Consider the following 25,882-nt stretch of genomic DNA (forward strand, 5'->3'; position numbering starts at 1 on the left):
TCGACTGTAATCTTGATTTGAAATACGTTGTTTCTTCCTGGTTCAATTCGATTGTAGATGATTTGTTGTTCCTCCTTGTTTAATTTGAATCCATCTTGGTTCATGGTCCTGGTTCCTGTGTTGTTAGTTTGTTTATCAAACAGAACCCAGTATGTGGTTAACAATCTATTTAGCCTTAATATGTCGAGAATGTCACATATAATTACAAAGAATTTATGATAATAAAATGCTTCACACACATAGTTTGTCAAATCAATTATTTCTGATTATTCTTCTTCCATAAGATGGCAGACCCTCACCTAGGTGGATTTGGTTTTGTTTTATACCTTTCCAGCATTCCAATATGGTTGAGAAACTGTCTTTTAGTTTTTACAATAATCTATTGAAACTAATCCCTAACACTTTAACTAATCCTAATCTAATTGTTCTTTTAATTGCAAATTACAATGGATATGTTAGCCCAAATTTAACTTAAAACAAAATAAAATAAAATTCAAAAACTTCTTCTTCTGCCCAACAGAAGAAGTCAATTCCAGCTGTTGACTTTTAGTTGGATGCTCCTGCATCATAAAGTGAGGAAGATATTTTCCTCCATGGGGTGCCTTGCCATTGTTCTCTTCCATATAAAAATTGAACAGTTGGGAGGAACAATAGATGTGAGTTTTGGTCATGATTTAAGAGCCAATTATTCAATCTCTTCTAACTTTTGATTAGCATGCATCATGATCTCACACATTAGTTTCAAGTTGAGATTTCTCTAATAGATTCCCAAACATATCAAATATTTTTATACTGTAATCCCTACACTAGATTTTATCCAAATGGGAAACTCAAGTAATAAAATGAATGGTTGAATTATGACCTTCAGAATAGAAGCAACTCTACATATATTTCCTACAATCATAGATCTAATCTCTATTGAAGCATATATGAACACAAACTTCTATAACACCATCACAATGTCAACAAAGGTAGAAAACACAACATTATGCATCTTTATTCAAAGATTTAGATAGTTTACAACTAGCAACAATATATTCCTCCTACATAAATACAATAAGCAAACAACTTTCCTAGCTCACAACTTTTTTAATCTCTCCCTTAAATCATCCAACACTTTAATACTAGTTCTTAAGAATATCAATGAAGTGAGATAGAAATAACTAAGTAATATTTACTAACATAATATTTACACACACATGGTGTCCAACAGGTTACCTGCTGCTAAACAGCAGGGCATTCACTTGTATCAGGTGACTTCCTCTCCGGAAGTTTCTGAAATAGTTCCAATCCTCCTGCTTAGCCTCGACGACCATGCTCGAGGCTGTAGCTCGATAAACCTCCTCGAAACTGGAAGTCCTCCTGCTTGGCCTCCACGCCATGCTCCCCGCCGTACCTCGATAAACCTACTGTTTCGAGGAGTTCCTGAATCTGTTCCTCTAGACGTCCTGCATCTTCTCCGCACAATTTTAACCATTAATACTATCACTGTCACCGATGTTGATATGGCGAACAGGCCCCAGAACTGCTGAACCTGAAGTTGGTTGGAATCTGACATAGATTGGTTACGGCAATAACTCTCATATTGAGGCAACGAATCCCTTTGAATTTTGTACAATTCCCCGCTCTCCGTTAAATGCAGTATTCTGCTAGAAATGTTCGTTGCTAGTTGATGAAGGATTGGGTCAAAAGCCTGCCCAAAAGATGAAAAACCACTCAAAATTTCCATGAATGTTTTGGGAAATTGAAATGAAATTACATAGATATAACAACTATCATTAAGACTGCTGCCTACTACCGTGAGATTGGAACAAATATGAGAAAAGGTCATAGAGGTAACATCAAGTATATCGATATTTGAAGTGGATTTCTAGCTGGTTTTTTATGGGGGTGTGTATACATTTGAAATGTGGATGGGCTTATATTGTAATGAACTTGGTATGTTTTATTATTTTTGATGGGAAAGAGGAAGTGGCACAAATACTCTCGTTGAAATTATAATACTATGGGGAACATTTTTATGAGCAAAATGGTTGGTATTGAGACTATAAAGATATTGTGAGACTCAAAAAGTGTCATTAAATGAGTACAGGGGTATCCTGAACAAAATGGGGTTGCAAACATGTTATCAAAAAGGGACATTGCAGCAGATCACGCTTACCAACAGGATTTAGTAATAAATGAAAGAACTATAGAAATCTTATAGCAGAGCAATTCTGTATAAGTGGACCTTATTGAGACTAGGATAGACACACTTCAGAAATAATGATATACTAATAAATTTTCAGAATCAAATCATAAGTAGATATTGGGTATATGATAAGTAAGTAGAATTTTGTACTAACTTTTTATTGAATGAGAAAACCGTAAATCAGAAACACTCTGTTGTAATCACCTTCATTTAATAAAAAATAATTTTTTTAGACTAAAAAAAGTTATAAAGAACTTACGAATCCCCAATTTAGATTAGTGAACGGAGACCCAGCGAAGGCGAGTTCACTGCAATGGTTGGCCACTAGGGATTGCATGTATAGGCCTTCATCTATGATGGCATCCACTACACCTTTAGACAAATAATTGTAAAAATCAGGTTCTGCGGTTAGACTTATGAGCCTCTTTTCACTTATTCCCCACACATTTTTCAAGAAATCTTCGATGAAGGAGCCATTCCAATACCCAATTTTTATGTCCTGCCTTGCCAGCACACTCTGGATGTCATTAATAGTTGGCTCTAACCGTGAGGCTGTTAGAATAGCCGATAAATTTGCAGTATAACACGAATACAGAATTCCCGTAACAACAAGGCAGGCTACAACAACTGTGCGCCCCATAACACTTCGAGTATCTTCTGCTTATATCCAAATTATTCAACATGGGGATCGTTATTATAAGCTTTTGGTTATTTTAATTACAAAACACAACTTGTGGTATTGGAGAAGAATTAAACTTACCAGGATTAGGGAACCATGTCGAAAAAGTGTACCTGCACGCAAACATATATGTATTGTTAAGTATTGTTTCATACAATGGATTTGCCAAGCAGTTTCGTGCCTGTATGTTTAATCTATTGAGGCGCTTGAATAGAGCATGCCCAAATAGTTGTTTCTTACATTAATACTACCCCAAATCGGCTGCTATCACGCCTCCCTTGGACGGGTGGATTCTTTGGGCGCTCCAAAAGATAGACCGCCAAGAGCCCCCAAACGAAGAAAACAACTATCAGTAGCCACAATTGATTGCTGAAAGGTTTCATAAAAATCAGCGGAGAACGAATCAAACTTTCATCTCTCAGACGGACTACTGCCACTAGGCTCGAGTCTAAGAAAGGTTGTGTAAACTCTACTTTTTGGGATCGGTTTTCTGTGATGGTTATGTCTCCTACAACTGCATCAATTTCCTGAAAAGGAAGGCAACATGAAATGAAAAATATGATAAATTATAATTTTGTTATCACAAAACGATATAATGAGCACACACACGTTGTACGCGTACCTTGTCTGCAATTCGCTGAACGAGTTCATCGTAGCTCGGCGGCGCAACACTTCCATTCCCGAATGTGATATATTCGACCGTACAATTTAGTCCTTCAATTGCCTTTTCAAAAGCTTTCACGCAGAATCCCGTGGGGTTGGTTCCATTTTTCTCAGCTGAAACGAATTCTCTGTAGTATCTCTTCCAAGGCACTCCCACTCTCAATCTTGTAGGACATGGGGAGGGAGATGGTGCTGGACAGAGGGAGGAAGATGGTGCTATGTAATTTTCATCTACTGCATGTGCATGTATATTTTCCTTATAAATCGTATGGATGCTAACCATAAGAATCACGCATGCAACCGAAAATCTCAATCCGGCTGCCCCCATTGCCCAAAAGAGGGGATCTACAAATCAGGGCGTAGAATACATGTGTTGAAATCTAATTTCAACGCAGACCACGAGAAACCGTGAACCAAGCCAGAAACCGTTCACCGGATTTTCTCGGAGCGATTTGCCGACGAAGGAATAATCCGGGAAGGAGCTCCGATACAATTTGGAGCTGACACGTGGTTCAGCCCTGACGTAACGCAACGTCATTTTCTCGGGCGTTAAAGTTGGGCAGCAAACAGGTTTCCGATATTGTTGACCTCCGTCGGATTTACTCCATCGCTCTCCACCGTTGATGAACTAAAGCTGCATACGAGGTGCATTAAAGGCTTGCGTGGATTAAACTTTTGGTTGACCGCCGTAGGTGAAAGAGTTAATGTTGGTACAAGATTTTGGTGGCCCTTTTTAATATGAGTATGGGCACATTACAATATATTTTTTTATATAGCACGTAAGTTCCTTTTTAGGAAAAGGTATGGTGCATTTAAAACATAGGTATGGGCACGTTTTAATAGAAGCCTATGACTTTTACGGCATGTATTAAAAATAAAAAAATCGTATGTAATATGTTTTTTTTTACTGTTGACTTTTATGTATTGCACACGGGAGGTAAAATGTATGTGTATTCACAGCAGTGAAAAACGTTGATGGTGCGGTAAAAGAAGAAGAGAACCAGAGGATGTATGCACAGCAGTGCACGAATACATTCAGTAATGTTTTGTGAATTTTTTTTTAATTAGCGAAAACCATGTGTGGTTTTGCACGAAGTAAGTTTTTGTAAGTTTGTGTAAGTTTTGCTTTTACAGCAGTATGTAAAATTGTTTTACACCAGTAAATGTGAATGGAGGTTTTACAGCAGTAAATGTTAATGGGAATTTTTCCAGCAGTGTAAATTCTCATATGGAGACACAGTGAATGTTTTTTTTGTTTTAATGAATAGAAATATTTTATGGTGAAATCCTCTGTTCCTCAGTGAATTTTTTTAAGTCTTCTGTGTGCACAAAAGATCCTGGAGCAAAAGAAACAGAGCATTGCCTCTGTGTGTTTGAATATTTGGTTTTTGGTATTTTCCCCATTAAAAATATCCAACAGTGGTATCAGAGCAGGCTTAGGCTCTTTGAAGGAGACAAAGAAGCTGAAGGGAGAAGGTTGTTGCTGCAGCAAAACCTCTCAGGCAGACAGAAGACTCAGACAACAAAGGATTCAGGTATTCTTCATAGCTATCTTGTTTGTTATTGAAGAGACAGTCAGTGTTTTAAATACACAGTCAAGGAATGGCCAGCACAAGCACTGGTATGGGTTTGTTTAACACCCAGCTCCCACAGTTTAATGGGAAGAACTATGACTACTGGTCAATAACTATGACAGCTCTGCTTGCTTCCCAAGATTTATGGGAAATAGTTGAAGAAGGCTTTGAAGAACCAGCAGATGAAACTGAGTTCAATGCATTAACTCAAGGAGAGAAGGATCTGCTGAAGAACAATAGGAAGAAAGATTCAAAAGCCCGTGTGTTGTTGTATCTAGCAGTAGACCAGAGTATGTTTCCAAGGTTAGCAGCAGCTAAGACAGCCAATGAAGCATGGCAAACCCTCAAGACAGCCTATCAAGGCATGGAGAGAGTGAAGACAGCAAAGCTACAATTGCTGAGAAAGGATTTTGAGAACTTGAACATGAAGGAGTCAGATAACATTGACTCATTCTTCACTCATGTGATTGGTGTAATCACACAAATGAGAACTCATGGAGAAACCATTGAAGACAGAAGAATTGTGGAGAAAATATTGAGGGTCTTACCCTCAAGGTTTGATGCCATAGTCACCACCATTGAAGAGACAAAGGATCTCTCAAGCTATTCAGTTGATGAGCTGCATGCATCACTGATAACACATGAGCAGAGGTTGAGTAGGAATGAAAACTCATCTCTTGAGCAAGCCTTCAAGACCCAGATGTCCTTTGGAAGAGGCAGAGGTCAAGGCAGAGGAAACAAAAGAGGAAGAGGCAGAAGCCAGAATAGAGGTGGAAGGAACAACTCATCAAATGCACAAGGAAGAGGCAACAATCCAAATCAGAACCAAGGCCAAGACAGCAGCCAACAAGGAGGACAACATCATGCTCAAGGACAAAGGTATGATAAATCTAATGTTCAATGCTATTATTGCAAAAAGTATGGACATTATGCTAGTGATTGTAGAAAGAAACAGCATGATATGAACAACAGACAAAATGCAAATGTTACAAGAGAAAACAGCAGTCAAGAAAATGTCCTGTTAGCTTGTAACATGGCTGAAACACATAGTGAGGACATATGGTTTTTAGACTCAGGTTGCAGCAACCATATGACCGGAAACATAGCCTTCTTTTCTGCCCTAGATAAAAATGTGAAATCAGAAGTCACACTAGGAACTGATAGTAAAGTGTCTGTTATGGGAAGAGGACAAATAAAAATACTTTCAAAGCAAGGAGAAAGGAAAACCATAGCAGATGTATACTATGTCCCCGGAATGAGATGTAATCTCTTGAGTATTGGACAGCTTGTCCATAAGGGCTACAATGTTTTCTTTAAAAATGATGTGTGCACCATCATGGATATACCACCCAGCAAAAGATGCATTGCTGAAGTGAAGATGACAAGGAACAGGATGTTCCCTCTCCGGATCAGGGCAGACATGAAGAACAAAAGGGAAATGGCAGCAGTCACCGAAGAGGCCTTCCAAAGCGTGCCAAAGGATGAGAACTGGTTATGGCACTTGAGATTTGGGCATCTAAATTTTGGAGGTCTAAACTTATTGAGCAGAAAAGGAATGGTAAGAGGATTACCATTGATAGAGAAACCGGACAGCCTATGTGAAGGCTGCATTTTGGGAAAACAACATAGAGAAAGTTTTCCATCAGGGAAGAGTATAAGGGCAAAGACACCCTTAGAGATTATCCACTCAGATTTGTGTGGACCAATGCAAGCTCCATCATTAGCAGGCAGCCTATATTTCTTGACATTCATTGATGATTTTACAAGAAAGACTTGGATATATTTCCTCAAGAACAAAAGTGAAGTCTTTGAGAAATTCCAAAACTTCAAAGCATTTGTTGAAAACCAAAGCGGACTGCACATTAAAGTTTTGAGAACTGATAGAGGAGGTGAATATATCTCCAAGGAATTCCTAAGATTTTGTAGAGAAAATGGAATTCATAAACAGTTTACAACTCGGTACACCCCACAGCAAAATGGAGTTGCTGAAAGGAAGAACAGAACCATCATGGAGATGGCAAGGAGCATGTTGAAGGCAAAGCATTTGCCAAATGAGTATTGGGCTGAAGCTGTACATTGTGCAATTTATATATTGAACAGGTGTCCTACAAAAGCAGTCATGAACAAAGTGCCAGAAGAGGCATGGAGTGGGAGAAAGCAAGGAGTCACCCACATGAGAGTTTTTGGGTGTGTGGGCTATGCACACATACCAGATCAGCTAAGGAGGAAGTTGGACAGCAAAGGGGAGAAATGCATCTTCATTGGATACAGTGATGAATCCAAAGCCTACAGGCTGTACATTCCATCTACCAAGAAGTTCTTTGTCAGCAGGGATGTTCAATTCATTGAAGAGGAAGCTTGGGATGGAAGCATAGAGAAGACAGTTAATGTTAAACAATGTTTGTCTCATGATGAAGATGAAGAGGAGGTGGCTGAAATGAATCCCCAAACAGCAGCACCAACACAAGGACAGCAAGGGACGCCATTGAGGATCAATGAGAGTGCTTCTCCAAGCACACCACAAGGAGGAAATTCAAGTGCATCTTCAAGCACTTGCACACCAAGTGAACGAGGTAAGAAGTTTAGAAATCTAAGTGAAATTTATGAAGAAGGAATGAATTTCTTATTTGCCTTGTATTGTCATGTTGATGATCCTATTCATTTTGAAGAAGCTATTAAAGATAAGAAATGGATAGAAGCTATGGATGAGGAAATTAATGCCATAGAGAGAAACAAAACATGGGATTTGGTTGAGTTACCAAAAGGCAAAGAAGTCATTGGTGTAAAATGGGTCTATAAGACCAAGAGCAATGCTGAAGGCAAGATAGAAAGGCACAAGGCAAGGCTGGTTGTCAAAGGGTACAAGCAGCAGTATGGGAGAGATTATGAGGAGACTTTCGCCCCGGTTGCAAGAATGGAAACCGTGAGAGCAGTGCTGTCCATAGCAGCACAAAACAAATGGAAAGTCTACCAAATGGATGTGAAATCAGCATTCCTAAATGGAGTGTTAATGGAAGAGGTCTATGTGGAACAGCCTCTCGGATATGAGAAGAAAGGTGAAGAGCACAAAGTGTGCAAATTGAAGAAAGCTCTTTATGGGCTGAAGCAAGCGCCAAGAGCATGATACAGCCGGATAGATTCATATCTATTAGATAATGAATTTGACAGATGTGAAGGAGAACCCACAGTCTACATCAAAGAAAAGGATGGTAAAATTTTAATTGTTGTCTTATATGTTGATGATGTTATTTTCACAGGTAATGATGATCAGCTCATTAAGAATTTTAAATCAGTCATGAAGAATGAATTTGAAATGACTGACATGGGTTTCTTGAGATACTTCTTAGGCATAGAAGTAGATCAAAATGAAAAAGGAATTTTTATATCTCAAGCAAGATATGTAAATCAAGTTCTGGGCAGATTTAACATGCAAGAATGCAAGGCAGCAATCACTCCCACAGTGATGGGATTAAAGCTCAGCAGAGAGGACAGCAGCAAGGATTTTGATCCTAGTTTGTACAAGAGTATTGTAGGCAGCCTCATGTACTTAACAGCTACTAGGCCTGATTTAATGTATGCTGTTAGTTTAATTTCCAGGTTCATGGAGAGGCCAAAGGAGGCACATTGGCAGGCAGCAAAGAGAATCTTGAGGTATGTCAAAGGCACCAAAATGTTTGGAATTTTATATCATGCCTCAGAACATTCCGATTTGGTTGGATACACAGACAGCGATTGGGCTGGAAGTGTAGATGATCGGAAGAGCACTTCCGGTTATGTTTTTAATATGGGTTCAGGAGCCATTTCATGGGCTTCTAAGAAGCAGTCCATTGTAGCATTGTCTACAGCAGAGGCTGAATATGTGGCAGCTACAGCAGCAGCATGTCAAGCAGTGTGGATGAGAAGAATGTTGAGAAGCTTAGGCCAAGAGCAAGCAAAAGCGACAGTGATTTTTTGTGACAATAGCTCTGCTATTGCATTGTCAAAGAATTCAGTGTTTCATAAGAGAACGAAACACATTGATACCAGGTTTCACTACATCAGAGAATTGGTGAACAATGAAGAAATTGTCCTAGAACATTGCAGGACTCAAGAACAGGTAGCAGACATCTTGACAAAGCCATTGGATCAGAAGAGCTTTGAATTTTTGAGAAAGTGTCTGGGTATGACTGAATGCCCAGCTGTTGAAATTAAAGGGGAGTGTTGAAATCTAATTTCAACGCAGACCACGAGAAACCGTGAACCAAGCCAGAAACCGTTCACCGGATTTTCTCGGAGCGATTTGCCGACGAAGGAATAATCCGGGAAGGAGCTCCGATACAATTTGGAGCTGACACGTGGTTCAGCCCTGACGTAACGCAACGTCATTTTCTCAGGCGTTAAAGTTGGGCAGCAAACAGGTTTCCGATATTGTTGACCTCCGTCGGATTTACTCCATCGCTCTCCACCATTGATGAACTAAAGCTGCATACGAGGTGCATTAAAGGCTTGCGTGGATTAAACTTTTGGTTGACCGCCGTAGGTGAAAGAGTTAATGTTGGTACAAGATTTTGGTGGCCCGTTTTAATATGAGTATGGGCACATTACAATATATTTTTTTATATAGCACGTAAGTTCCTTTTTAGGAAAAGGTATGGTGCATTTAAAACATAGGTATGGGCACGTTTTAATAGAAGCCTATGACTTTTACGGCATGTATTAAAAATAAAAAAATCGTATGTAATATGTTTTTTTTTTACTGTTGACTTTTATGTATTGCACACGGGAGGTAAAATGTATGTGTATTCACAGCAGTGAAAAACGTTGATGGTGCGGTAAAAGAAGAAGAGAACCAGAGGATGTATGCACAGCAGTGCACGAATACATTCAGTAATGTTTTGTGAAGTTTTTTTTAAGTAGCGAAAACCATGTGTGGTTTTGCACGAAGTAAGTTTTTGTAAGTTTGTGTAAGTTTTGCTTTTACAGCAGTATGTAAAATTGTTTTACACCAGTAAATGTGAATGGAGGTTTTACAGCAGTAAATGTTAATGGGAATTTTTCCAGCAGTGTAAATTCTCATATGGAGACACAGTGAATGTTTTTTTTGTTTTAATGAATAGAAATATTTTATGGTGAAATCCTCTGTTCCTCAGTGAATTTTTTTAAGTCTTCTGTGTGCACAAAAGATCCTGGAGCAAAAGAAACAGAGCATTGCCTCTGTGTGTTTGAATATTTGGTTTTTGGTATTTTCCCCATTAAAAATATCCAACAACATGCAATCATTAAACCGAAAAGAGGAATCTCGACACTGTTTGATTTTCAATCAGAGTCTAACAGTGCACGTATATATAGGCTTTCAAGAGTTTTTATGGAATCCTTTGGGTCTTCCTATTGGCAGAAAAGTTAATGGTTCGCTTTCTCATTGGGCCTTTCCGAGTTTTGATTATTGTTGTATGTAATTGACTTTGTTACAGGCTGCTTCTATGAACTAAATTTATTTCCATACTTGAAACGGTGTAATAGTCATGCTTAATCGAAGAATCGTTCATTATTCGACCAAGAGAGCAGGACACGCAACCAGTGAAGCTTCGTGTGTCATACCTGATCGAGAGTTCCGAATGACTTTTGGAAAATGTTACCTCATACTGATTCCACGCAAATGGAATGTCATTATGCAGAGTATTCGTTTATTTCTTTTTCTAGAATATTGAACTGTTGCATTCAGAGGTAGTTGTCCTCTAGTGTAGAGGTATAGGTGTTATAATGTATTTTGACTCAGATAAATTACACAGAAATTAAAATAAAATAAATATAATTATTAATTATTAATAATTAATAATAAAATAAATAAAAAATTAATAATTATAATTATAATTATCAATAATTAAATTAGTTTTTTTTTTTAAGTTTTGAATGAGTAAATTTATTTTCAAGTTTTATATTTAAAAAGAGATTTATATTTTAAGAAATTTGATCTTTTCGAGTTAGTATGAATCTATTCTGCATTCCTCAATTAAAATGAATCTAGACTCATCATTAATTTACAAAACAATTGAATTGGAAATTATATTGATAATTGAAAATGATTTAAGGTATTTTTATTTGATTAATATCCTATTATTTTTATTCCTATTTTACTGGAAACTAAAAAATAAGGAAAATAACTTATTTTTTTAGAAAGGAAGTTAAGTATAGAGAAACCACACAAAATTCAAAGTCAACATCTTATTTATTTTTATTCTTATTTTACTAGAAACTAAAAAATAAAAAATATTATCTTATTTTCTTAGAAACGATGTAAAGTATAGAGAAACTACACAAAATTCAAAGGCATTTGATAGAATAAGAAACTTGTTCCTTTGAAATTAAACGAGTAATTTGATTTTGCTTAAATAAAATGGATGAATTTCAATCTAATATGAAAATAATAACAAGGAATAACTATCTTCTATGACGAAACATAGTTGTTAATCAGCAATAATGTAGATTAAGATAGTAATTCTGGGTTACTATTTTCAAATTAGATTGAAAGTCATCATTGTATTTGAGGAAAAATCAAATTACTCACCAAATTTAAAAAGAACAACGTTTCTTACACTCTATATAATTCTAATTTTAAAATTATTAAATTAAGATAAAAATAAATAAAAATTAAACTTAAAAATAAATATTATCTAAAATTTATTTTTTCTGTTAAAATTATAATATAAAATTAAAAATGATTGAATATTCCAATAAGATTATTATGGAAAGAGAAAGAATGATAGAAAACTAACATTATACTATTCTATAAGGTATGTATGTCCACACATACAATTTTACATTCAGAGATTACTTTAATATATAGAGTTTTTGAGATCTAACTGATTGCTAGTTTAGGAGGAGAGGTTGAGAGAATTTCTCAACCATCTCCAATAAGTCACGAACCAACTTCTCACATATAGAATGTAAGCATTAACTCCAAGTGTCCCCCTTAATGCTTACATTACATAAATTATTGAAACCAACCATAACAACAAAATACACAACCATTTTTTAAACGGTTTACAACTTAAGGATCAGCATGGGCTCCATCAAGTTGCCTCATGACCCTCGTAAAGGTGTAGTCAGCAAGTCAGATTCCCGAGTTCCACTCCTTAACTCCCGAATCAGGGATCTCTCAAAGTCAATTACTGAAAAATGTCCCAAGCTATCACATAACCTCATGAGAAAACCACTCCCTCGTCTTCAGCAAATGAGTGATTCTTCCCTAGAACCACAATTTCTATACTATCTGGACAACCATCCATGTTGAGCCTTTTCATTGAACTGTAGTTGTTCTAAAAGAGTTTGAGAGGTTCAAATTCTTCATTGAATTCATCATCAAAATTCAATGAATATTCATTGTGGCTATGTTTTCTGATTCTTTTAACTCCCCTTTTAATAGATTGTTGGCACGGTCCTTGCAATTCCATGTTGTATGCCCAATTTTCCTACAGTAGTAGCATTCAAGTTCACTTTTATTTTCATTTTTCTTTCTCATCCTTGTCTTTGAAAATAATGCATTTTCTATTTGAGAATTTCCTTTTGTATCCTCTAGTTTTAACCTCCTTTCCTCTGCCAAAAGTGCTACAATTATCTCATCTAATGTGCGTGAATACATTTGACTTAAGGTGAAGATGACATTGATAAAACTTGAAGGTAAACTATTTAATAAGATGCCTTTTGTGTCCTCATCTTTCACCCTAGAACCAACTTCAGTCAATTTTCTTATAGGAGACATTAAATTATTTACATGACTACACATAGATGTCTCTTCATTCATTTTTAGTTTAAATAGCTACAATTTTATGGAAAATTTTTCATTTGTAGCTTTGCACCGAACAGTTGAATCAAGTGTTCCCATATTTCTTTAGATGGTTTAGTGAGATCTACATAATGTAACTGTGAGTCTGAAAGAGAAAGTCCAATAATGGACTTAGTCTTTATCATCTCTACTTGTGCTTAGACACACCAATATTTGAGATCGTGAGCCAGGTGTTACTGCAGGCCACCTGCTCCTACGAGCACAAAGCTCCCGTGTACACGTTAGCCACTCAGGCAATATGCCACCACCGGGAAAGTCCGATCTGCCACCACCGGGCAAATCCGAAACTTAAATGTGCCACCTCCGGGCGAATCTTGTAGCCACTAAGACTCTATAGATGGTTTCTGGCTCACCATCACTTTACAGTGACAAAAGATGGTTTCAGGCTAACCATAAACCATTACAAAGTGGTTTTAAGATCACCACGAACTTTCAGATGCCTTTAAAAAACTTACATTTCATTCCACATTTTGGAGTTTCTGGGTACATACAATGACCATTACAACAACTAGACTTGTTTATAACATGCTAGGGAGTCTATTCCACAAACCACACTAACTCAAACAAACATCTACTTTGTTGTCCACCATAAACGTTGTTGCTGCTCCTTTATCCCATCTTTTCATAGTTCACATCTTGGGCATCTTTGTCAAATAAATTCTTGGAACTCCATGCTTAACCTGTCATTCGTTAGAGTCACGAATTCTAACAAAATGACTTCATATTGAGGTCGCGAATCTCAATATGTATACAAATTTCCAAGACTAATTTGCCTTTACACATACCCAAAAAAAAATACACTACCTCAATCAACGAACCTCAATCAACGATTCACCATCCGCTGCAGGCTACCCGGCTGAAGCCCCTTATCAAAATCAACTGATTTGACATAATATGGCACTCCGTAGTCCTTAGTAACTTTGCGGAATTGATAAGGATGAGCCTTTTGCAGCGAGTAGAGGGGTTCTGAATAAGGCAAATAAGTAACCAAAAAACAGAATCAAGATGGGTAAAATTTGCAAGAGAGTGACCAAATTGAAGCCGCCTACGGCCTCGTGAGTGTGGCCACTGGTGTTCACCGCTGTCGCCACCGCCTTGGTTCTCATGACATGGGCCCTCCATGACATCGACGATTGTCCTGGTCAAATCGGCAGCCACGCTGAAGTGACCCCTTTTGACAATTCGGTCAAAGAGCTCGCCACTGGCGCAGAGCTCCATGAAAAAATACACAATGGTTTATGGAAATACTCAACCAGCTTTACAGATCTAGACTTTGGATCCCAATCAGCCATCACCGGTCCTGCCACACCCAAAACAGTGCCATCTCACCCAACTTAGGCACACGTACTCTATTCAACACTTCCAATGTGGCGGTCACGAGCCACCCTTGGACCAGACAGATCCTTTCAACAATGCTCTTCTCTGCAGTATCCAATACCACAACACATCCTCTCTTCTCCAGTCTTCTCCACGCAGCAGATCCCTCATTCAGCAGTAATGTTTACTCGCACAACACGTCGTTTCAACTCACTGGCACAACGTTTCTCAGCACTCTGTCACCGCTACTAAATGAGGTCTCAGACTCTCTCCACCACTTCAAGGGTTCTGTCAATGGAATGGTCTCCATCCAGAAGAACCTCTGGCTCCACAATGGGCACAAAACCATTGTCCTGAAAGATAGCGGCATAATGTGCAAGTCCCCACGCAGCTTCCTTGATAGCTAACTTCGGAGGTCCATTGGGTATGCTGACAATTGTTCACCATTTAGCAAATCTTGCACCCTGTTTGTAGTACTCAGCAGATCTTGAAGCTAATCCATCCAAACCCTGGCACCAAGATTCATTTGACAGAATCTCAGCATATAGTTCAATTGCTTGATTAAATCCACTCTCTCCTGCATATGACACATCCACAACATTCAATATCTCAGCTTGAAGCCTTGGGTCAAACGTGTCAGATTGACTCAACTCTATCTTAAAGTCTGCGGATCCAGCCAAAATCAAACTAGAAACTGGGTTGACTCATTGCTGGATTAATGTAAAACAGAGTTGCTAGCTCTGTTGTTTTTCAAACATAGTCCTCTACGCTCCCTGGCTCAGGAATGGGAAACAGCTGGTGACCTTCAGAACGCTTCCAATATCAAAACCCAAAAGTTGCCTAGTGACAAGAGCAGTCAAACATTCTTTGCAATGCTTTAATGCATAAATCTGAACCGATCTGAGTGGAGTGACCACCTCTTCCGTGGTAGCAGCTTATGCACCATCTTCACCAGAGATGAGTAAATAAAGCTCACCCATTTTCTTGCCAATCTTGGCATCCTTGGAAGCTTTTCAAATCACCAGAGAGCTACAGAAAACTCCAGATCTGCTGCAAGAGATCGTCAATCTACACCGATTTCGCCTTTGTTCTACGCTCAACCGTGCAAGGGAGCACCCTTCACTTCATTATGACGATCTTCGATCTCACCACTTTTTGATCTCACGATCTTGCAGATCCCGTGATTGGTGCCACACTTCTAGACCTCCGGCTCAATGAACCTCGGAGCACCTCTGCAACCTTCGTTCTAAGTCAAGTTGTCGCCCTATCTCCACACACATCGGCCACAACCGCGGCTCTTCCTCAGCTCCAACCACAGGTGTCCTCGCACCAAAACAGAGCTTCCATGCCTCAGATGTCAGATCCACGTAGGCTACCACTGATCCGCTACAACACGGATTCAACAACACGTCCGAGTATTCCGCACGGATCTTCTACCTTTGCATAGCTTCAAGGGCTCAATCAATGAAACAACACCTGATTTGTTTGACAGATCAACTCACTCCACCACTAGAGCAGATTAACTCACTCACTCGATAGCAGATCCACGCAGTAGTTAAATGCACCTCCTCCTTCACGGCGAAGCACTCCAGCAAAGAGGGTGTCGACCTTGAATCCACCAGAACCCGGCAGATCGACCTTGTTGCGACCACCTCCAGGCATACGAGATACAACGCCTCCACGGTCAACACAACGAGCTCAACTCGACGACCAACACTAAGTTGAATAATTCGATGTATATATCGCTCTTGAGATGCTTGGTCAAGCAAAGGCCAGTTTGCAGTATGTCAGACAGGAGATGAAGCGGTGCCACGGTGGATCGACCCTCCATCAAGATGCAGCAGATCGGCCCTCCAACAGATCCACCCTACAACAACCACTTACTGTAACGATCCAATGCAGGTAGCGTTCACCAAAAAACAAGTTGTGTTCACTGAGTGGCGAGAGCAGAAAACGCTCACGAAAGACTTAGAAAATTGCTCGATGGACAAACTAAAAAAAAATTAAACAAAATATCCTCTTTTATTTCCCTGGCCCAGGAGGGGCCAAGGGCCCAGGCCCTCACGGGCTCTGACGCTCTGATACCAAGATAAAATAGCACACACACTCAAATATATTCTATTATCTTGCATTAAGGAAATTACACACATATTTATACAAGCAAAAGTCTCAAGATAGGAATTCTATCTTAGACGTACAGTAGTGTGGTTGAGAGATTCTCTCAACTACACACTAAACTAGGAGAAACTAAATTCCTATTATGTAGGAACAAACTCCTCAAATGGAGAATTACAACCATAGACAAGTAGGAATTAATTATTTCTAACTTCTGTAGGTGCCACTTTTTTACCCTTCACTATGCTCCACAATTTTTTCTTCATTAATTGCACCTGTACTTTTTCTTTCCAAGAGGGGAAGTTTAGACCACTAATTTTTTCTAAAACCATAAATTCCATTATGAAAGAAGAAGAAAAAAATACCCTTTTAAACTTCAATACTGTTGTACCTTTCTGCAATTAAAAAATGCTTTGATTGCTTTGTGAAAATCACATGCCACTTTCCCTTACAGCTAGCTCCTTCTCTAACCATAGATATGCCACACCACTAGTCTGACTCCAACAATGATATTGATCTTTTATTGAATGTTAGTTTTGTTATGCTAATTTCAACTTCAGATTTATAAACAAATTCTTGTCAATTGCTTCAAGTACATGATTCTCTTATGGTGTTTGTGAATCAAAACAGGGAGATTTATGTTAAGTTTTATGTTAGAATCATGAGCATAATAACATGAAAGACAAGTGTTGAACAATAGAAAGTAAATGTACATCAAACCATCAAGAAGAAAACTTAACAAAGTGTTTTGATAAAGGAGTTCACCCCTCTTGGGCTACATCTCCTTGGTCCAGCTTCCATGGCTTGGGTCTCTGTATTTTCTCAAAATGGAAAAAGGTATAGTTTACAATGCTCTATAGCTCTTGAAACCTACTTCAATGGACTCAGAGCATCAAAAAACCCAAAATATGACTCTCCAAGCTCTACAATTAGATTACAACTGATCTAGACTTGACCTCCTCTCGTGGTGGCCCTAGGCTTCCTAAAACTTCAACATGGAAAAATCACAAATAGAAGTGCCTCTTTGCCTCGAAAACCTATTCCATTGTGTTCAGAGCATCCAAATCATTTAGGAACACCTTTTCCTAATCCTCATTTGGTCAAATGTTTCCAAAGTTATGACGGAAATTGTTTCTCCTAGTAAACCTCCATTAAAACTGGAGGAACTCAAGTTAGTCCCACTAATTTTGGAGTTAGTGCCGAATTTAGTGGTACTGCCTAATTCTCCGTCGAATTAATCTCCAATTTAATTAAAATTAAGTTTGATTAACTAACGAATAACTGCGAATTAGTGCATTAAGCGCACAGTTAGGCTAAACTGTTAGCTGGTGGCTTAAGCAGAGTGTTCACATGTTGTGGCATAAAATGTTGTGGGTATGCTTAACCGTTAACCTCCAGTCTTCGTGTAGAGGTCACATGGTGGTGGATAATGCCACGGTTATGGCAAGAGGTTACGGTTTTCTATAGCCCCGATGGTTAGTGTTAACCGTTAACCATTAAATGTTATGGTGCTCACATGGAGGGGGCTAGCCCATAGGCTCGCTCCCTCCTAACTTCCAATTTCCTAACTGTTTAACAAGAAATACATTCGGAAAACAATACTTGTTAACAAACATAGCACGAGTGCAACGATAATGTGTTTTGCTTGTACAGAGGAGGTCGCGGGGTTGAACCCTGGCGCCTCCATAAAACATTTATTGTGCGTTGATACCGGTCCTTTGGGAGGGACACGTGGTGGCCTCCAGGCTTTCCACTTGTCCGCTCCTCATTGGACCACCTTTAACCAAACAAAACTTGCCACATCACCACACTCATAAAGCAATAAAAACATGCCACTTGGCAAATATGGATAGGCCATTGACCAACCTTGAATTTGTACAATCACCTACCATGTTAGCAGTATGTATGGTTGACTGTGCAGTGACTGTACATTTGTTTCAAAATTTCTTTTGTTTGGCAAAGCGGTCAGTGGGCTCTATCTTCCTCATATGAACTCCGTTTTGAATGGAACGAGTTGTGTTGGGATCATTTTTTCGAGACGGACACGTTCGTTGAGGTTTCAAATGATTCTAAGAACTTTTATTTTTGAGCTAATTTTTGCTCCTAATCCAAATTTCGATCACTCCTTCCCACTGACAGGCTTTTGGACCCACAAAAGTTGATTCTCTAATGAGAGTTGAATAGTATTCTCCTTCCCAAGTTCTATCAATCGATTCTACTTGGAAAAATCTCCATGACAACCACTTGGGTTCACTAACATGCGTTGCCTTGCTAATGGCTTGGCACTTCAACCAATGTTCTCTTTTTGCTGCTGACCCAATCCAACACTTGATGGCTGCTTTCTGATTACCATGCTATACCAAATCGATACCTCGGTGCTTGGAAAGCTGACTAATGGCCTTCCCACTGAGAATCATGTTCCTCCTTTGCATCACATGCATTCGATGCAAGCTTCTCCTTGGAAACCACTTTTTCAAGTTAAGTCCATCTGAGTGAACTACAATAATGAGTCCGAATATCAATAATAATAAGAAAAGAAATGACCATTCTTTTACCTCCATGGTTCCAAATTCCACATCTAGAAGAATGCATTCGCCAAATCTTTTGTTTCTTGCCGTCAACACATCAAATCAATTACAATGGCTGCAAATTGTTTTTTGGCATTTTTATCCACTTTCGCTTCTTGATTCCATCATCCTCCGGTATTAACATGTTGCTCATGTCATGATTTGAAAGTGAAGTTTGATCATGAGCCTCTTTCTCAAGCATGGACCTTCCAAAATCGTGCAACATCTTGTCACAAGAAACACCCTTCAATATTAATGGTGTTTAAAAAACACTCATGCAAGAACATAACTTGACGACCTCTACTTTTTGCTTCTTCAAAGCAACAAATGTCACATCATGTGAACATCGCCATGTACTCTTACATCATGGTGTATAAAATATCGACTAAACATTAATCGATAAAACATGCTTCTTCAAACAACTGACTTTCAAGTCAAGCAAAAACATGTACAACAATTTAACAATTTACAACAAGAATTCCAGATTCTTATGGCACAATTCGTCACATCTCCCTTTCATCTTTGGAAGAAAAATCAACTCTTCTAAGTCGATATAACATACATTTACAATCAATCGACCACATAAGCCAACACTCATGCATGTTCAAACTCATTCAAACTATAAAAAATTCCACTGTTCACACACACAAACTCTCATGCATGTATCACAATTCTCAATTCCCTCACAAGTACAATCACAAGTACAAGGATCCCATTGGTATGTACGAGTATTTAAAGAGTTGAAATGACCAAATTCACTGCAACAAATTGATTCAACATACTCCACTTTTGAACACCTTCCTGGAGTAAACATGCAAGTTCAAGAATGCAACATACACGAAAATTTGTAATTGCAAATTTCCATCTTTGTTGCATCTAAGTGAGTCAACATAACTCTACTTTTCCAACATCTTTCTTCATGCAATATGCAACATACTTTCAAGAGAAAATAAATGCATCCAAAAAACAAGGAAATGCATCAATAAGGAAATGCAAATCTTGTCTTATTTTCATCAATTATCAAAAGAAATGCAAGGCCTTATTTAGTTAATAAATCCAACAATCTCTTTCTAAATGATTTCAATGACGCTTCTTTCAGCTGCACTTCATCATGTGTATCATCCTGAACCATATCAATTATAGAATCCTCTTTTCCATCTTTTCCAAAGTCTCTCTCCACCTTCTTCAAATGTCATGGATGACTTGTTGGATGCAAAGTCCAACACTTGTCGACAAGATGACCTTGCTTATCGAAATGAATGAAAAATAATTGCATCTTCTTTTCAACATAGCCTCCATTATCCAATGGACCTTTGGCTTTCAGTCTCTTTGAAAGTTTCCTATGTATGGCTATCCTCTTCCAACACCTCAAAACAATATGGTTATTCAAACCACAAAAAGAATATGTAAAATCTCTCCAAATCTTATGTGAAGAGTTATCATATTTATCATAATCAAAATAAACTTGATTAAAGGAAGATTTATACCTTGCACATTCACCTTTGTCACCTTCTTTAGGAGGTGAATTTGATGAGGTCGTGACTCTCTTTGGAATACCAACAATGGTTTCAATGACCTTAGATCTTTCAACATCCTCTTGTTTGCCATTTCCACTAGTTGCATGCTTATGAGCATCTTCTTGTAAAGTGGGTATAAAACTTTTGCATTCTTCATGAACACAAAATTCACAAGCTTGAGGTAATGAACATGTAATGAAAGTCCTTCTTGGAATACCATCATGTGCCTCCTTGGCTTTGGAGCATTCTCCATCTTGTTTTCCATAACCAAGACCCAAATACCTAGGCCTTTTCTCAACAACAATTGGCTCAACTATGCCTTGTGCATGTTTGCCTAACCCTTTACCTTCATAGCCCATCTCCATCAATAATTTGGAACCTATTCCTCTAATTTGTTTTTCAAAAGCACCAGAACATTCATTTTGAGAGGAAATTGAATATAAAATTGAATTGCATACCTCATTTCCATGCACATACTTGGCTAGGGTTTTCTTAGCATCATGGAGTTGAATCTCCATCTCATGCATCTTTTCAAGAAGATCTTGCTTCTCCTCCTTCATGGCCATTAACTTCTCTTCAATTATAGTGTTCTCCTTCCTATCTTCATATAGTTCTTTCACCATATGTCTTGTGATGATAAGATCTTGCAACATCTCTTCATCAAAGAATATTGCTAAGGAAGATGGATTATAAACATTACTTGTTGACGCTGCCATCACACTTGTAATACATCAATAAGCTTCACAAATTTGCAATCATTGAAACCATACTTGCACAAAACTCAAGCAATTAGGAAAATAACCTGACTCTTATACCAGCTTGATATGTTATTGAATTTTAGTTTTGTTGTGCTAATTTCAACTTCAGATTTATAAACAAATGCTTGTCAATTGCTTCAAGTGTGTGATTCTCTTATGGTGTTTGTGAATCAAAAAAGGGAAATTTATGTCAAGTTTTATGTTAGAATCATGAGAAAAATAACATGAAAAACAAGTGTTGAATAACAACAAGTAAATGTACATCAAACCATCAATAAGAACACTTAACACAGTGTTTTGATAAAGGAGTTCACCCCTCCTGGGCTACATCTCCTTGGTCCAGCTTCCATGTCTTGGGCCTCTATATTTGCTCAAAATGGAAAAAAGTATAGTTTACAATGCTCTTCAGCTCCTAAAACATGCTTCAATGGACTCAGAGCATCCAAAAACCCCAAACATGATTGTTCAAGCTCTGCAATTGGACTACAGCTAATTTAGACTTGACCTTCTCTCCTGGTGGCCCTAGGCTTCCTAAAACTTCAACGTAGAAAAAGCACATAGAGAAGTGCCTCTCTACCTGTGCAACCTGTTCCATTGTGTTCAAAGAATCCAAATCATCTAGGAACACCTTTTTTTATCCTCATTTGGTCAAATTTTACCAAAGTTATGACAAAAATTGTTTCTCCTAGTAATCCTCCACTAAAACTGGAGGAACTCCAGTTAGTCCTGCTAATTTTGGAGTTAGTGCCAAATTTGGTGGTACCACCGAATTTTTCGTTAAATTAATCTCAATTTTAATTAACATTAAGCTTGATTAATTAACAGATAACTACGGATTAGCAGATTAAGTGCACATTTAGGCTAAACCGTTAGTTGGCAGCTTAAGCGAAGTGTTCACATGTCGTGGCATAAAATGTTGTGGGTATGCTTAACCATTAACCTCTGGTCTTCGTGTAGAGGTCACATGGTGTTGGATAATGCCACAGTTATGGCAAGCAATTACGGTTTGTTGTAGCCCCGACAGTTAGTGTTAACCGTTAATCGTAAAATTTTATGGTGTTCACATGGAGGGGGCTGACCCATGGGATGACTCCCTCCTAACCCCCAATCGCCTAACCGTTTAACAACAAATACATTTGGAAACAAATACTTGTTAAGAAACATACCATGGGTGCAACGGTAATGTGTTTGGCTTGTACAGAGGAGGTCGCCAGGTTGAACCTCGGCGCCTCCACAAAATTTTATTGCATGCCGATGCCGTTTCTTTGGGGAGGGACACGTGGTGGCCTCCGGGTTTGCCACTTGTCCCCTCCTCATTGGACCACCTTCAACCAAACAAAACTTTCCAATCACCACACCCGTAGACCAATAAAAACATGCCACTTGGTGATTCCGGATAGGCCATTGACCAACCTTGACTTTGTACAATCACCTGCCACCTCAGCAGTTCATACTACTGACTGTGCAGTGACTGTACAATTTTTTTCAAAATTTCTTCTATTTGGCAAAGCAGTCAGCGAGCTCTATCTTCCTCATATGAAATCCATTTTGAACGAAACGAGTTGCGTTGGGATCATTTTGCCGATATGGACGCGGTTGTTTAGGTTTTGAATGATTCCAAGCACTTTGATTTTTGAGCTAACTTTTGCCCCTAATCCAGACTCTAATCAGATATGCATGATAGTGGATTTATATCATCGGATAGACCCCAAAATAAAAACAAAAGTATCACATAGGAATGCGTTGAAATGAGTAGTGAAGGAGAAAAAAAGGTTATTTCTAAATAGTGACCTCGTGAAAATTCAGTTGACTCATCTATTTTGTCTTACTTCCTGTGTACCAAGTTCTTCCCTCTTCTAATAACACCTTCTCACTCCTTGTGCATATGGCTCCACGATAACCATTTTATCGATTGCTACCTCTGCATAGTGTTCTATCAAACTATGGGTCCGTTCGATTTGTCCTTGCAAGTTGTACACCCCTATGCGCTTCAATAGCTCTTGACAACACTTGAGTCAACTGCACATAAATTATTCTCCACGAGAAAATGCAAAATTTCATTGACTCGTCGTAGCAAAGAATTCCAACATTCGAGCACCTTTAACGGTGACCTCCACGCACACTGAGAAACGAGAGAATCTAACTTCTTATACCCTATGAAGCAGTTCCACTATCAGCCTTTACAATCGATTGTAAACACACACCCTACCTTACCCGTCACTATCACAAATCTTGGATGAGACTTAGGCTCTGATACCAAGAAAGAATGATAGAAAGCTCACATTATATTATTCCATGAGGTATGTATGCGTGCACACACACACAATTTTACATCTAGAAATTACTCTAATATATAGAGTTTCTTAGATCTAACTAATTCCTAGTTTAGGAGGATAGGTTGAGAGAATTTATCAACCATAACCAACAACTCACAAGCCAACTTCTCAGATATAGAATGTAAGCATTAAGTCCAAGTGAAAGTAATCATTAATTTGCCTCTTACTTTTTAATTATGTTTAACCATAAAAATATGTAAATATAAGATTCAAACATGACAATGCCATGATCATTCATGTGATGTTGAGGGGTTGATGACAAAATTCATTTGAGACGACAATATTTGCATGCCCATACGTCTTTTTATTATAATTGTTTTACTACTTGTGGGGTTTAAACTTTTTTAAATGATGGATTCATTTTTGTGTTTTGTTATAGTTTATTGACTGAAAATCAAATCTTATAGAATGTGTTATATAATTTATTTATTTTTCATTCGTGTAATAGTAGAAATTAAATAGTTGATAAATATTGCTAGGCATCATACTTATTTTATCATACATTTCACATTTTCGAAATTAAATAAAAAAAACCTTAAAAATTAACTTCTTATTATTAATTATAAAAGGATTATATATATATATATATATATATATATATATATATATATATAACCATGGAGATTCACTCCATTTTATCATAGAGATTCACCTCTTGTAAATAAGCTTTGTTACGATACTATGGGAAATATCATGGTTTACTAATACCACATGTCCAAAATAACCATAATTCATACTCATATGAGACAAGCTCATATGACATTTTTTAATTAATTAATTAAATTAAAAGGGTAGAAAGAACATAACTACTTTGGAGATAAATCTCAACCCTTGATTTCTTTATACTACTAAGAATATTCTAAGATATTCATTGGAGGTTAAATCCCTACCATCTACTTAATAATTATTGCTAATTAATTTAAAAGTCTTGAAGCCATATTCCGAAATAGACACGTCTTTTATGTACTTAATATAAATTAAAATTAATATTAAAGTTTTTATTTATAATTTAAATATTTTTTTAATAATTTTTGTCCTCATTTAATTTTTTTATAATTTCTCTTAAATGTAAGTCCTTTTCTTGAAAGGAATGGGATCTATGGGGTGGGGTATAGACAAGAGTTTGGACAAGTTCATGCTCGCGCTTAGTATCTCGCTCTTGTCCTAAGATGAAGTCCCAAAATATGAGCAGAGAGGGCCTCCTTCAATTAGAGTTTGGTTCCACACATCTTGGTTCTAATTGTGTTTTTCAACCTGTTTCTGACTACTTTGTTTTCTACATTGATGCTTTTGAAGTGTCAACTCATAATGGAGGAAGATTAGTTGGAATACATAGATAGTACATATCATGTGAAGATCTTCCATGCATAATATGATTTCTACATGTTAGCACAAGAACATTAGTAAATGTGGTTATATATACACAGTTCAACACCATTTTCATATGCCAATTGGTGTATAAAAGGTGGAAAATGTCATTGACGTATATCATCCAAATTTACTAATGTGGTTGTGCTAGTTGATGGCCAACATGCATGGCATGGATTTTCTTACCATGGTTAACCATGGTTGACATTGGTTGACTATGGTTAAAAATGGTTGATGAGGGTTGACAATGGTTGACCATGGTTGGTTATGAGCCCCAAATTTTGGTAACATTTTGGGCTCATTTGGCCTACTTACCTTGCTCAACCCTTCATTTTTTATCACTTATGCATCATTTCTTAGTATATTCATGTTATTTGTAGGAAGGAGGGCAGTCATTATGCCTATGTGGCTAATACATGTTTATTTCAGGTCTTTTTGACATTAAATGGAGCAAAACCACGCAGATGAAGGCAAGGAGACAACCAAGGTGGCATTGTGGTTTTGTAGGAAGGTTGTCCACAGCCTTGAATGACCTTCCTCGTGATCTCCACCCCAACTCCGAGCTCCAACAGCTATCACCACCGAGCTAGAAGGCAGCCAACGGATTCTAAAGGAACAACAGTTTACTTTTAGTTGGACAGCCAAGCCCCACTAATTTAGGAGGCCAGCTTGGCCCTCATAATGTATAAATATTGAGGCTGTAGCCTTCGATAAAAAACTTTTGAACCTTTGTTGCAAATTCTGAAGTACGAGCTACAGCTCTTTGTAAGCCATTTTTGGCATGTTGTTAGACTTTTGACTATGATCTTTTAATAAAAGGCAGGCAGATTTGAGTTCAATTCTGAGTTCTTAGAGGAGCTATAGCTCTCAGGTTTGGGCCCAACCTGAGAGCAATAGGCCTCCTTTCTTTGTATTGTTACTTGTCTTTCCTCTCAGCATTTCATTTCTTTTCCTTTACATGCACTAGGAAAACAC

At 37.9% G+C, this 25,882-nt stretch overlaps 1 protein-coding gene across 1 annotated transcript; it reads right to left on the reverse strand.

Moving 5' to 3' along the window:
* Positions 1 to 1,249: 1,249 nt before the first annotated feature.
* LOC149147275 (glutamate receptor 3.1-like) lies at positions 1,250 to 3,861 on the reverse strand. Its single transcript, XM_089441774.1, has 5 exons — positions 3,493 to 3,861; positions 3,111 to 3,397; positions 2,952 to 2,983; positions 2,451 to 2,848; positions 1,250 to 1,693 (listed from the first exon to the last, which is right to left on the reverse strand). The coding sequence occupies exons 1-5, from the start codon at positions 3,859 to 3,861 to the stop codon at positions 1,250 to 1,252; spliced, it is 1,530 nt and encodes a 509-aa protein (XP_089297900.1).
* Between the last annotated feature and the right edge of the window lie 22,021 nt (positions 3,862 to 25,882).

The sequence above is a fragment of the Pinus tabuliformis genome, chromosome 9, assembly GCF_031772625.1.
Source record: "Pinus tabuliformis cultivar Carrire ecotype Pingquan chromosome 9, CPIR1, whole genome shotgun sequence".
In the NCBI taxonomy this organism is placed as follows: Eukaryota; Viridiplantae; Streptophyta; class Pinopsida; order Pinales; family Pinaceae; genus Pinus; species Pinus tabuliformis.

What these genes read in the sequence shown, in the direction of transcription:
- LOC149147275 (XM_089441774.1), bottom strand. Translation starts at nt 3,861, where the DNA reads ATGGGGGCAGCCGGATTGAGATTTTCGGTTGCATGCGTGATTCTTATG. An exon ending in CGATTTGGGGTAGTATTAAT is followed by an intron (nt 2,984 to 3,110) that starts GTAAGAAACAAC and finishes GTTTGCGTGCAG; the next exon opens with GTACACTTTTTCGACATGGT. An exon ending in GACATGGTTCCCTAATCCTG is followed by an intron (nt 2,849 to 2,951) that starts GTAAGTTTAATT and finishes GGATATAAGCAG; the next exon opens with AAGATACTCGAAGTGTTATG.